This window comes from Nicotiana tabacum, chromosome 16 (genome assembly GCF_000715075.1).
Source record: "Nicotiana tabacum cultivar K326 chromosome 16, ASM71507v2, whole genome shotgun sequence".
In the NCBI taxonomy this organism is placed as follows: Eukaryota; Viridiplantae; Streptophyta; class Magnoliopsida; order Solanales; family Solanaceae; genus Nicotiana; species Nicotiana tabacum.
The window spans coordinates 171,057,930-171,071,669 of record NC_134095.1 but is presented as its reverse complement, the minus strand read 5'-3'; the positions used below and the strand labels follow the sequence as shown (position 1 = coordinate 171,071,669).

General features: G+C 35.9%; 1 protein-coding gene across 1 annotated transcript; it reads right to left on the bottom strand.

Annotated features, from left to right (window-relative positions):
• Positions 1-1,647: 1,647 nt before the first annotated feature.
• On the bottom strand, positions 1,648-11,782 carry LOC107830562 (sodium/calcium exchanger NCL1). The gene is made up of 9 exons (XM_075233668.1): positions 11,331-11,782; positions 4,681-4,881; positions 4,418-4,599; positions 4,142-4,284; positions 3,528-3,774; positions 3,188-3,339; positions 2,667-2,904; positions 2,238-2,561; positions 1,648-2,069 (listed from the first exon to the last, which is right to left on the bottom strand). The coding sequence occupies exons 1-9, from the start codon at positions 11,725-11,727 to the stop codon at positions 1,839-1,841; spliced, it is 2,115 nt and encodes a 704-aa protein (XP_075089769.1). The 5' UTR covers positions 11,728-11,782; the 3' UTR covers positions 1,648-1,838.
• Between the last annotated feature and the right edge of the window lie 1,958 nt (positions 11,783-13,740).

Here is a 13,740-nt window from a genome sequence, read left to right as displayed (position 1 = left end):
AAAAATTTGGAAGAAATTGATAAGTTGAAGATTCAACTGAAGAAGGAGTTCGAGATGAAGGATTTGGGTGAGGCAAAGAAAATTCTTGGCATGGAGATAATTAGAGATAGACGTTCAAAGAAACTCTGTTTATCTCAAAAGGAATATTTGAAGAGAGTACTTCAACGTTTTGGCATAGATGACAAGACTAAGCCAGTTAGTACTCCACTTGCTTCCCATTTTAAGCTAAGTACTACTATGTCGCCAATGGATGAAGCTGAACGAAAGTATATGTCAAAGGTACCATACGCAAATGCTGTTGGTAGCTTGATGTATGCAATGGTTTGCACAAGGCCTGACATTTCACAAGCTGTTGGAGTTATTAGCAGATATATGCACAATCCAGGGAAGGAGCATTGGCAAGCTGTGAAGTGGATTCTACGGTATATTCATAATACTGTAGATGTCGGGTTAGTTTTTGAGCAGGAAGACAATCAGTCTGTAGTTGGATATTGTGACTCAGATTTTGCGGGTGATCTGGACAAACGAAGATCAACTACTGGTTATGTGTTTACTTTTGCAAAGGCACCAGTTAGTTGGAAGTCTACTTTGCAGTCAACAGTTGCTTTGTCTACAACAGAGGCAGAGTACATGGCTATTACAGAGGCTGTGAAGGAGGCAATTTGGCTTCAAGGATTGCTAAAGGAGCTTGGTGTTGAACAAAAAGATATCACAATTTTTTGTGATAGTCAAAGTGCTATTCAATTAGCGAAGAACCAAGTTTATCATGCAAGGACGAAGCATATTGATGTTCGGTATCATTTCGTACGAGAAATCATAGAAGAAAGAGGAGTCACAGTGAAGAAAATTCATACTACGGAGAATCCTGCTGATATGCTAACTAAGGTGGTGACTGCGATCAAGTTTCAACATTGTTTGGATTTGATCAACATTGTTGAACACTAAAGATTGAAGATGAAGACACAACCAAAATTTGTTATTGAGAGAAAATTGAAGATGTGGAATTTTGCCAAGGTGGAGATTTGTTAAGTTTGGCAGAAATCTTGTCCCACATCGGTGGCAAAAGAATGGTTGGGGGGATTTTCCCCCTATAAAAGAAGGCTTAATATTTAGGATTTAAACACACCTCTCATTTGCCTTCTCATCTGTTTAAGGCATTTGTATCTTCTCTCTTTAGTATTATTTCACTTGTATTTTTGGAGTAGAATAAAATATTGGTTGTGTCCGAGGAGTAGGCAAAATTAGCCGAACCTCGTAAATTCTGGTGTTCCCTTTATTGTTGCTTTGTTGTCTTATTTATTATTTGGTGGCTGTCATAAATTTTGGTATAGTAGTTGTGACTTATTCACACTCTATACATTTGGCTTCCGCAACAATTGGTATCAGAGCCAAGGTACTGTCTAAGTATGCTCTGTGGTTGCAGCATAGTCTGATGTTTTGATAAAATATCACAAATGCCTAGTCTACATTTAAGAATAATCAAAAGATAATGACGCCCTATTATTTTCTCTAGTTTGTTGCCCTATGGCCTGGTCTCCTTTGCTCACTAATTGCTATGCTTAGTTAGTTAGTGTGGGCAAAACCTGAAAGAACAAGAACTTAAAAATTTATAAGCACAAAAAAGTATAAAAGAATTTGAGACTAGTGGATCTAAATTACAGCATCAAGCAGTTATTATTGAAGAATGGAGAATGTAAAGCAGTACAAGTGAGATTTGATAGGTGGTGGGGATGATGCAAATAGGCCTTCTACAACTCAAGACCACCATACATATGTTGCTATCAACACTTTCATGAGTTGAATAACTTTGAGATTAGAGGATTTAATACAAGATGCAATTAATGGAAGAGATAAAGCAGTACAAGTGAGATAGGATAAAGTAGGAAAGCTATGATACAAGTCCAAAGTGGATAGGTTGTGCGGACGAATGCAAAAAGGCCGGTTACAGCACAAACCACCATAGATGTCAACACTTCAACTGAATACTCCCATGTTAAGTCCTTTGCATACAACACAAATAACACTGTTGACATCCCCATAATGTTGTTCAAGATTACTCGGACATATATCTGCTTGTAAAACAAATGAAATAATATTAGAGTTGTCAACACAAAATTACAAATAAAAAAGAAAGCAAGTACTCTGCCGGAGGTTTCATGAGAAAATAAAGAGAAAAAATTCTACTGAACATAGTAATTGTGTTGGAGAATTTGAGATAGAGGAGAAGAGATGTAGACCTCGGAAAATGTCAAAGAAGAAGTTGTGGAACTCTGCTGGCTTGTTGAAGATAATAAACTTATTGCTGTTATTGCAGTTCTTGCATTGATAGCCAGAGGTACTATGACAAATGATAGGAAGAAAGAAGGCGTGCCAATTGCATTTGCGAGTCGTATAATATTATCCATGAGTGGATCAGCACACAATGTTAATATAGCAGTGCCCAAAATCACTTGCAGCACAGACTTGCAGAATGCTCCTTTCAACACCAAAGAGTAGTCGAAACGTTTATGTTTTTCTCTTTTAGCCTCATCCAAGAACTTGTCGACTTCTCCCCATATCATCTGCAAAAATAAATTCCAAAACAAACTCTAGCTGTCAAAATATCTTGTACATATATACATCAGACACAAGACATATAGGACTATTTAGTTAGTAATATATTTTACTTTATCCTGAAGTTCTTCGGTACTCCTCTTGGCATTACGAAGCCAATATTTCACACCATCGAGAAACTCATTTTCGTCGATCTTGTTATCTTTATTTTGATCAAAATCCTTGATGATTTCCTCGATAGAGCCTTGGTGATCTAGATGTGCTTCTCTGATTTTGACATTTTCCGTTAGTTTCTCCAGTTCTGATGGTGTTAAGTAACTGTTTTGATCATCATCTAACTTATGGAAGAGCCTGTAACACGATCAGATGATAAGGATTAATGAGACATTGATTCTTAGGAGCTTGTGAAATTTCTCCTCTGAAGATTTATTGAAAGTTTCTCTCTTGAATTTTATTAAGCGTGGAGGGCTTTAAATAGCCTACTCTGAAAACAGAAAATCTGTAGAATAAAATTCAAAAGCCTAAAATATCTAAACTAAACTTATCTAACTAAAGTTAAATTCAAACAAAGAGTTCTCCTACAACTAGACTACTTATTATTCTAGTAACATATGCAAAATCCAACAAACATTACCTTTTAATAGCTTCTATGTTGGGGCTACCGTCATCTTTTAAAAGGCCTTCGGATTCAATTGCCTGGTTCTGTATTTGTGTGAGAACTCTTGGCATGAGCTCCTGAATCTTAACTACTTCTTTTTGTTGTCCCTCAGTGTACGCCTTAACTACCTGCATATATATGGAGTTGCCAAAATTAATCATTTTACATAGTACTAGCTCAAATTATGATCATATTCCACCTTGTTCCTATCAACATCCTTTTATTTTGACTAACTAAAAGTAATTCTTTTTGTCACAGATAGAGTCACTAGTGTCTATATTAGTGAAAGAGAGCAAAAGAAGAAGATTTGTTTTGCCTCATCAAAATATTTCTTGATGGAGGTGGAATCGCCCTTGGATTCCCGTATCAACTTCTTGCATCCCTCAATGAACTCTTCCTCATTTATCCTTTCATCTCCATTTTTGTCGAATATCCTTGACAGTGTTGACAGGGCAAAGTTACTGTCCACTTTAACCTTTCCTGATTCAAGCTGGTTTACCAGTTCTTCTAGTTCAGTGAGTGTTATGGAGTTGCTCCTATCTTTGTCGGCTTTGGTAAATAATCTGCACGAGTGAAATTATCTTGACTTAAATAGATCAAAATGCTGCTACTTTAAATGAATTGTAGTATTAACTGTACGCCAACAACAACAATAACAACAACAACCCAGTAAAATCCCACGGGTAAGGGTAGTGTGTACGCAGACCTTACTCTTACCCCGCTGGAGTAGAGAGGTTGTTTCCGATAGACCCTCGGCTCAAGATAGTATTAACTGTAAGTCTTGGTAAATATATGAGGAAACAAGACTTTTCATAAGAGTTTAACTTCTACACAGTGATGTGTAAAAAGGAAGATGTTTACACTTCCAGGTGACTTAAAAGTATGGGTGGTAGATTTAACTCATTATTTAAGGGTGTCAAAAAATGTTACCCTTTGAGCACGTTAATGTCAGGACGTCCATCTTTAAAGAGATTTCCTCTTGCCTGCCTTTGGATATGCTCCACAAATACTTTCACCAGGTTTTCGTATCTTATATATTCTAAACACTTTTCTTGAATCAATGGATTCCACATCTATATATATCAGAACATAAACAAACATGTTATTATAACATGAAGTACATAAAAGAGTGACTTATATGACCTTAAGTAATAAATAAATAAAGTGGTATTGGATAATAAACCATAAAATTAGGTTGTTGATCACCTGATATGCGAAATATGACAGCAGCAATGTGACTGATACTATGAGAGCAACAAGAATGGTGATGCGCTTTCCCACTGATGAACTAATGATATCGATGAATAGCATTATTATGAATGGTGCAAGGGAGAGAAACATGACACCGGCTATATAACCAGTTAGATCATTTGTTATGATTCCAGTACCTGTAAAGAAAGATCTCATTCTTATGATGCTTAGTTGTATCTTTTTCCAAACTTCTTAGTATGAAAAGGAAATTAACATACTCTTTAAGTCTTTCATTTTCAAAGTAGAAGAAGATGAGTCTGCACTTTGTGTATTTGAATTTCCTGAGATGTTTTGTCTCCCAAGTATGACACATATGCCCCAGAGCACAGTAAGATTCAAGACACTGGAACCAACATTCGAACCGAGTGCAGAAGATACCGATAGTTGAGCTTGCTCTCTACTGATCACAAGTCCAGATACTGAAAAACCAAATGCTAGCTAGTTAGAATATAATTTCCAAAAAGGAAGAATTGGCTAAATCCCCTACTGAATTTAGAGATGTAGCCATGTTGTTTCAATGCTTAAAGGGATGAGAAGCAGGGGCAGAGCTGCAACCAGGTTGTTAGTTGAACACCCTGTTGCGGAAGCCAAATGTATATAGTGTGAATAAGTCACAACTACTATACCAAAAATTATGACAGCCACCAAATAATAAATAAGACAATAAAGCAACAATAAAGGGAACACTAGAATTTACGAGGTTCGGCTAATTTTGCCTACTCCTTGGACACAACCAATATTTTATTTTACTCCAAAAATACAAGTGAAATAATACTAAAGAGAGAAGATACAAATGCCTTAAACAGATGAGAAGGCAAATGAGAGGTGTGTATAAATCCTAAACATTAAGCCTTCTTTTATAGGGGGAAAATCCCCCCAAAACTTAAGAGCCCACCGATGTGGGACAAAAATTTGCCAAATTCAACAAATCTCCACCTTGGCAAAATTCCACATCTTCAATTCTCTCTCAATAACAAATTTTGATTGTGTCTTCATCTTCAATCTTCAGTTTTCAACAATGTTGATCAAATCCAAACAATGTTGAAACTTGACCGCAATCACCACCTTTGTCAGCATATCAGCAGGATTCTCCGTAGTATGAATTTTCTTCACTGTGACTCCACTTTCTTCTATGATTTCTCGTACGAAATGATACCGAACATCAATGTGCTTCGTCCTTGCATGATACACTTGGTTCTTCGCTAATTGAATAGCACTTTGACTATCACAAAAAATTGTGATACCCTTTTGTTCAACACCAAGCTCTTTAGCAATCCTTGAAGCCAAATTGCCTCTTTCACAGCCTCTGTAATAGCCATGTACTCTGTCTCTGTTGTAGACAAAGCAACTGTTGACTGCAAAGTAGACTTCCAACTAACTGGTGCCTTTGCAAAAGTAAACACATAACCAGTAGTTGATCTTCGTTTGTCTAGATCACCCGCAAAATCTGAGTCACAATATCCAACTACAGACTGATTGTCTTCCTGCTCAAAAACTAACCCGACATCTACAGTATTATGAATATACCGTAAAATCCACTTCACAGCTTGTCAATGCTCCTTCCCTGGATTGTGCATATATCTGCTAATAACTCCAACAACTTGTGAAATGTCAGGCCTTGTGCAAACCATTGCATACATCAAGCTACCAACAGCATTTGCGTATGGTACCTTTGACATATACTTTCGTTCAGCTTCATCCATTGGCGACATAGTAGTACTTAGCTTAAAATGGGAAGCAAGTGGAGTACTAACTGGCTTAGTCTTGTCATCTATGCCAAAACGTTGAAGTACTCTCTTCAAATATTCCTTTTGAGATAACCAGAGTTTCTTTGAACGTCTATCTCTAATTATCTCCATGCCAAGAATTTTCTTTGCCTCACCCAAATCCTTCATCTCGAACTCCTTCTTCAGTTGAATCTTCAACTTATCAATTTCTTCCGAATTCTTGGAAGCTATCAACATATCATCAACATATAGGAGAAGATATACAAAGGAACCATCTTTAAGCTTGTGCAAATACACACAATGATCGTATTTGCTTCTCTTGTACCCTTGCCGCAATATAAACTCGTCAAATCGCTTGTACCATTGTTTAGAAGATTGTTTCAATCCGTACAACGATTTTTCAAATTTGCACACCATATTTTCTTTTCCAGCAACTTTGAATCCTTCTGGCTGAGTCATGTAGATTTCCTCCTCCAAGTTTCCGTGTTACATCCATCTGAACTAGTTCCAAATCCAATTGTGCTACCAAAGCCAACATAATTCTAATGAAGGAATGTTTTACAACTGGAGAAAACACTTCATTGTAATCAATTCCCTCCTTTTGAGCATATCCTTTGGCCACCAATCTTGCTTTGTAGCGAACATTTACTTGGTTAGGAAATCCTTCTTTCTTTGCAAATACTCATTTGCACCCAATTGCTTTCTTTCCCTTCGGGAGATTGGCCAATCTCCATGTATGATTCTGATGAAGGGACTGTATTTCATCATTCATGGCAATCCTCCACTTATCTTCTTCTGAACTTTGGACAGCATCTTTATAAGTGGTAGGAACATCATCAGCTACAATTGAAGTTGCACAAGCAACTGTCTCTATGAGACGAACAGGTTTCGCTATTGTTCTTTTTGGCCTGCAGGTTGCTATTGATTCAAGTTGTTGTTGAGGTTCCTGAGTTGGAATCTCCTCTACTGGCTCTCCTTCCAGAGGGTAATCTTCATTTGTTTCCTCCTCTGCTTCTTGTGTAGGAAAAATAAATTTTCCCTCAAACTCCACCTGCTTAGAAGCACCTTTATTTTGTTTGGTATCTTCTGTTACCTTATTTACCATAGCAGATTCATCAAAGGTAACATCCTTGCTGAATATTACTTTCTTTGTCATAGGACACCATAAGCGATATCCTTTGACTCCAGAAGTAATTCCCATAAAAATAGCCTTCTTTGCCCTTGGATCCAATTTTGACTCCGTCACATGATAATATGCAGTTGAGCCAAACACGTGCAAAAAGTTATAATCTACAGCAGGTTTTCCATACCATTTTTCAAATGGTGTCTTGCCATCAATAGCAGCAGATGGTAGACGATTAATGAGGTGGCATGCATATGTAATTGCCTCAGCCCAAAATTCTTTGCCCAAGCCAGCATTGGACAACATACACCGTACCTTCTCCAGCAAGGTCCGGTTCATACGTTCTGCCACTCCATTTTGTTGTGGTGTATGTCTAACAGTGAAGTGTCGGACGATGCCATCATTTTCACAGACCTTATTGAAATGATCATTTTTGTATTCACCTCCATTGTTTGTGCGAATACACTTGATCCTCTTGCCTGTTTGATTCTCCACCATCGTCTTCCATTTGAGAAAAATTCCCAACACTTCATCTTTGCTCTTCATTGTATACACCCATACTCTTCGGGAAAAATCATCAACAAAGGTTACAAAATAGTGTTTCCCACCCAATGAAGGTGTTTTGGAAGGACCCCAAACATCTGAGTGTACATAATCCAAAATGCCTTTAGTATTATGGATCGCTGTACCAAATTTAACCCTTGTCTGTTTCCCTTTAACACAATGCTCACAAAACTCCAAGTTGCAAGCCTTTACTCCTTTTAACAATCCTTGATCTGATAGAGTTTTCAAGGATTTTCCTCCAGCATGTCCCAAGCGCATGTGCCATAGCTTGGTTGCTTCTGCTTCTTTGTCATCACTGGATGTCACTGTCGTTGTCCCAATAACTGTACTGCCACGATAGCGGTACATATTATTATTCTTCCGATTAGCCTTCATTACCAGTAGTGCACCGGAGCATACTCTCATCACTCCATTTTCTGCAATGATTTTGAACCCTTTTGATTCTAGGGCTCCCACAGAGATGAGATTCTTCTTCAAATCCGGTACATATCGAACATCTGTCAATGTTCTGATCATTCCATCATGGTTCCTTAATCGTATTGAACCAATGTCATATGAGGTAAGAGGGCTGTTATCCGCTGTGTGTATGACTCCATATTCTCCTTCTTGAAATTCCACAAACCAGTCCATGTTGGGACACATATGATGGCTACAAGCCGAGTCCATCAACCATATGTCTGATGATGTTAATGACTCTGTTGTAACTAATGAGAAGTCTGAATCATCACAATCAGCTACATTTGAATCCATAATGGCCTTTCCATTATTATATTTGGCCTTATTCTTCAACTTCGGACAGTCTTTCTTCCAGTGCCCTTTTTCTCGACAAAAGGCACATTCATCTTTGCTGGGTCTGGATCTTGACTTGGATCTTCCCTTCTTTGTCCTCGTTTGATTTTGAGGACGACCCCTCACAAATAGTGCTTCTCCTTCTCCGCCCTTCTGTTTTTCTCGCTTTCTTTGTTCATAGCTGTACAAAGCCGAACAAACTTCTCTGAGAGAAACTTCGTCATTTCCATGGAGTAGAGTAGTTTCAAGGTGCTCGTACTCATCAGGAAGTGACGCCAACAACATCAAGGCCAAGTCACCATCATCATAAGTTGTATCCATATTTTGCAAATCTGTGACCAACTTATTGAAACTGGTGATATGTTCATTCATCGTGGTACCAGGAACATAAGTGAAGTGAAACAGTCTCTTCTTCATGTACAATTTATTTTGACTGTTTTTCTTCAAAAATTTATCCTCCAGTGCTTTCCATAATTTACTTGCAGAAGTTTCCTTTGTATATGGATATTTCTGCTCTCTAGCAAGGAAGGATCGAATGGTACCGCAAGCAACACGGTTGATAATTTTCCAATCTTCTTCTCCAATAACATCTGGTCTCTTTTCTTCAATGGCAAGATCTAGCCCTTGTTGAAAAAAGACATCTAGAACCTCGTCTTGCCACATCCCAAAATGTCCGGACTCGTCAAAAATTTCTACCGCAAATTTCGCATTTGACACAATTCTTGTCATAAGCGAAGATGCCAATGATGACGTATTGTTGACACTTGATGTAGATTCTTCTTGTTTATTGTCTCCCATATTTGACACAAATATTATTTAATAGCTGACGATACAAATCAAGATTATTTCCTTTCTGATGTAGAAGATCAGACTAAGCTGCAACCACAAAGCATACTCAGACAGAACCTTGACTCAGTTACCAAGATAAATCTTTTCTGACGTGGAAGATCAGACTATGCTGCAACCACAGAGCATACTTAGACAGTACCTTGGCTCTGATACCAATTGTCGCGGAAGCCAAATGTATATAGTGTGAATAAGTCACAACTACTATACCAAAAATTATGACAGCCACCAAATAATAAATAAGACAATAAAACAACAATAAAGGGAACACCAGAATTTACGAGGTTCGGCTAATTTTGTCTACTCCTCGGACACAACCAATATTTTATTTCACTCCAAAAATACAAGTGAAATAATACTAAAGAGAGAAGATACAAATGCCTTAAACAGATGAGAAGGCAAATGAGAGGTGTGTATAAATCCTAAACATTAAGTCTTCTTTTATAAGGGGAAAATCCCCCCAAAACTTAAGAGCCCACCGATGTGGGACAAAAATTTGCCAAATTCAACACACCCGTGGTCCGAAAATTATACTATGTATATAAGGTCAAACATTACTTTTGCTACATATATTTTATAATTTTGAACATCATTAGTGATATTGCTTGCTCCGCCACTGATGAGAGAAGGACTAATTAACAATTGCTAGACGATGTGGATCAAACATGCTACTTATAAGGATAACAGTTCAAGTTCTCTGCACTGACAATGTGACTATTTTAGTTAACTTATAACAATAAGTCATCAGAGCCAGTGTTTTAAAAGGCGTTTTCGGGGCGAGGCGCACCAAAAATGCCCCGAGACAATGGTGTGGGGCGAAAGTTTCAAGAGGCGTACGCCCGGGCGTTCGGGCCACGTTTTTGTAGTGAGGCATAAGCCCAGAGACTTTTTAAAATTAAAATAAAAATTGTTAAATAAGTCCTTCATATAATACCCAAACTAGTATAAGAACCCGTGCGATGCGCGGATAATTTGACAGAATATTAATCTTATAAAACTATGATCTAATATATCATATTATTTTAATAAATATTAATTACTACATTAAGACACTTGTCTTAATGTAGTGCTTTTGCTTCTCCTATTCTATATAGATAGATTCTCAAAAATCAACTTGTAATTACTCGAAAACTTGAAAAAGGAACTTAAATATATTAAATTTAAAAGTCAAGACCTTTTTTTATTAATTGAAGCCCTAATTTATGATTTTTCTCAATTCTTTATCTTATCCGCTAGTATACTAATATCTCCCAGAATCAACGAATATTCAAACTTTTTTTTACAAATACAAAGAGAACTACATTCTATTTCATAGTAGCAAGTTCAAAATTCAAATTGCAAGTTAGTCATCCTTTTTGTTCTTTCATGTAAAAATTTTTATTCTTTTCCACTCAAGTTACTTGTGTTTGTAAGTAGCGTATAATAGATTGTTTTGACTAGTTTGTTGTGGGGATGAAGCATATATATAACACATTTATAGTTTTCTTTAATTTTTATGCAATTTTACCTATTTATAAATATTTATTGTAATTATATTATTTTATAAAATATTAAAAATTAAATACCCTCGGGGCTTACGCCCCATGCCTCGGGGCTTACGTCTTGTTGAGGCACATGTAAAAGGACTCGCCTTATGTCCACGCCTTTTAAAACATTGATCAGAGCAAACTTGATATGGTAACATGTGAAATAGGATAATAACCTGCTATAACAAGTTAAATTGTACTGATATAATATTTTATGATCCTATGAAATACTTATGGTACTTGAACATTTCCTTGGAAAGATAAAAAAAAAGTTATAAGGAATAGATAATTACCAAACGCCATAACAATTCTTGGCCAAGTTATAAGGGTTGGAAAGATACTTGCACCAAAAATTCCAGTGTCAAGAATACTAAAGAGCCTGTTGCTTCCTTGGGACAGTACTTTCTCACCAAGAATTAGCAAGTACTGAAATGTGAAAATCATGAATATGTACCCTCCAATATTTTCTGCACATGGAAAGAAACCATATATATGTTTACATTCATCCCCTGAAGTTATAATTGCCTTTGAGCTGCCTAGAATTAGATAATCTGATTGATTCTTGAATTGTTCAACTCCATTTGAGATCAATTGAGTACTTTCTGAACCTTCAAGTTTCAGAATACGCCCTTCAATAATGGGAAAAACAAAGATCAAGATTGTAATAAAGAAGAAAGAAAAGCTAGCCATTGTAGAGAAAATGAAGAAAATTTTGTGCAACTATGAACCTCAATGTTTATTACTTCTTAGCTGCTACTGGTTAATATTTATTGTACTCAACTGGAGAAGTGAAGTTGCAGAATAGCACATCATGCTCACATCAGAAGGTTGCATCATCGTAATATTTTATTTTGTCCACCAAAAACATAGTAGTTAATTAAGAGTTAAGACTCGAAAATTTAGAGTCTATATTGTTTAGGTTATAATTGAAGACTTACAGATTGTTTGGATGGTTGTTACATATCGTTTTATAATGTATCGTATCGTATCGTATCGTATTGTATTATATTGTACTGTATTGTTTGATGAATACTATGTTTGGATAGATTGTGTCGTTTTCTATCGTTTCATGATATCACGCACCAACAATATGAAGAATAAACTTGCAATGTTATAAATAAAAGTTATCATACAGGGTAAAATTACTATATAAAAAGGTAGGGTAAATAATAAAATAAAATTATTTAATAATACTGAAGGGCGAGATTGTGAGAAAAAGACAAGGTAACGATGCGACCACACCAAATCGGTCGTTACATAAAGTGACACATTTCATCGTTACGTAACGACGAATTTAACGACACGATAAATTTTTACTAACAATCAAAACAAATATTGTATTTAAAGTAACAATACGATATAATAATACAATAAGTAACAACCATCCAAACAAGCGGTTAGTGAAAACATAAATAAAAGTACAATTGAATAGGACATCATGCTCACATAAGGAGGTTGCATCATCATAATATTTTATTTTGTCCATAAAAAAATATTTAATTAAGACCCGAAAATTTAGGGTCTATATTATTTTAATGAATAATTGAAGACTTAGTGAGAACATAAATAAAGTAGCACAATTGAATATTCATATAGTAGTATGGTTGTCAAGTGGAGGTGCTAGAATTAATATTAATTTCCTTCCAGTTGGTGGTGCAAAATGTGGTTAATAATGGACAAAGAGTGGTGACGCGCGCATGAGATTAATGGTTTAGCTATAATAGTATAATTTAATTAATGATCTCTCACATGTTTTAATTCGAAGACAATTAGGTTATAGGATTTCTTTGATTCCTAGTACACAACTTGGTCCAACGTTGTTCTTTCTTAATTTCCACCATTTAATTATTGCCTTGGAAACAGCCTCTCTACCCTTCGGGTATGGGTAAGGTCTGCATACATATTACCCTCCCCAGACCCCACTTGTGGGATTATACTGGATCGTTGTTGTTGTTGTAATTATTGTCATGGAAATAAGATTTCAAAATACATTAATTCATCAAAATCAGAAAATTAAATGTGTCCACGAAATCATCTTTCACTCGGTGGTTAGATCAATTGCCTCCAAGAATATTTAAATAGTAACAAAGTTTAGCAGTAACTAGTTGATTTAATTTATTTGGTCTTCTGGTAACCACTCTAAATATTTTATAGAAATAATCAAACACCATAATCTTTAGCTGGCTTCATCAAACCCACTTGTCTGGGTATCACAGAAAAAAAAAAGTAAACGAAAGAACCCTTTTGATTGGTGCTTACGCTAAACTAATATGTGTAAGTATTTAGAGTTTTATCAATTAATTAAAGTTAATTAATGTATATTATAACAATATTAAATGACTTAATCATGATAAATTAATATGATTTAGAGTAAAAATCGGGTGCAGAATAAAAAAATATAAGGTACATTACGGGGTCATTTGATATGAGGTATAAGAAGGTATGATGTTGGTATAAAAATTTAATACCACCTTAATACTTTGTTTGATTAGCTAATCAGGTATAAGTTATTCTAGGATTAAAATTAACACAAGGATAACTTATACCTTGTAGAGGGTGGGGTAATTAGCACTGGAATAACTTATACCTTCTTTTTAAAAATTATGCAATTGTCATTTTCAATACAACATACCAAAAAATGGATGAAAATAATCCTAGCATAACTAATCCCAGCATAACTTATCCCGGCATAAGCTGTATGCA

What these genes read in the sequence shown, in the direction of transcription:
- LOC107830562 (XM_075233668.1), bottom strand. Translation starts at nt 11,727, where the DNA reads ATGGCTAGCTTTTCTTTCTTCTTTATTACAATCTTGATCTTTGTTTTT. An exon ending in AAGAATTGTTATGGCGTTTG is followed by an intron (nt 4,882 to 11,330) that starts GTAATTATCTAT and finishes TTGGTTTTTCAG; the next exon opens with TATCTGGACTTGTGATCAGT. An exon ending in TCAAGAAATATTTTGATGAG is followed by an intron (nt 3,340 to 3,527) that starts GCAAAACAAATC and finishes ATATATATGCAG; the next exon opens with GTAGTTAAGGCGTACACTGA.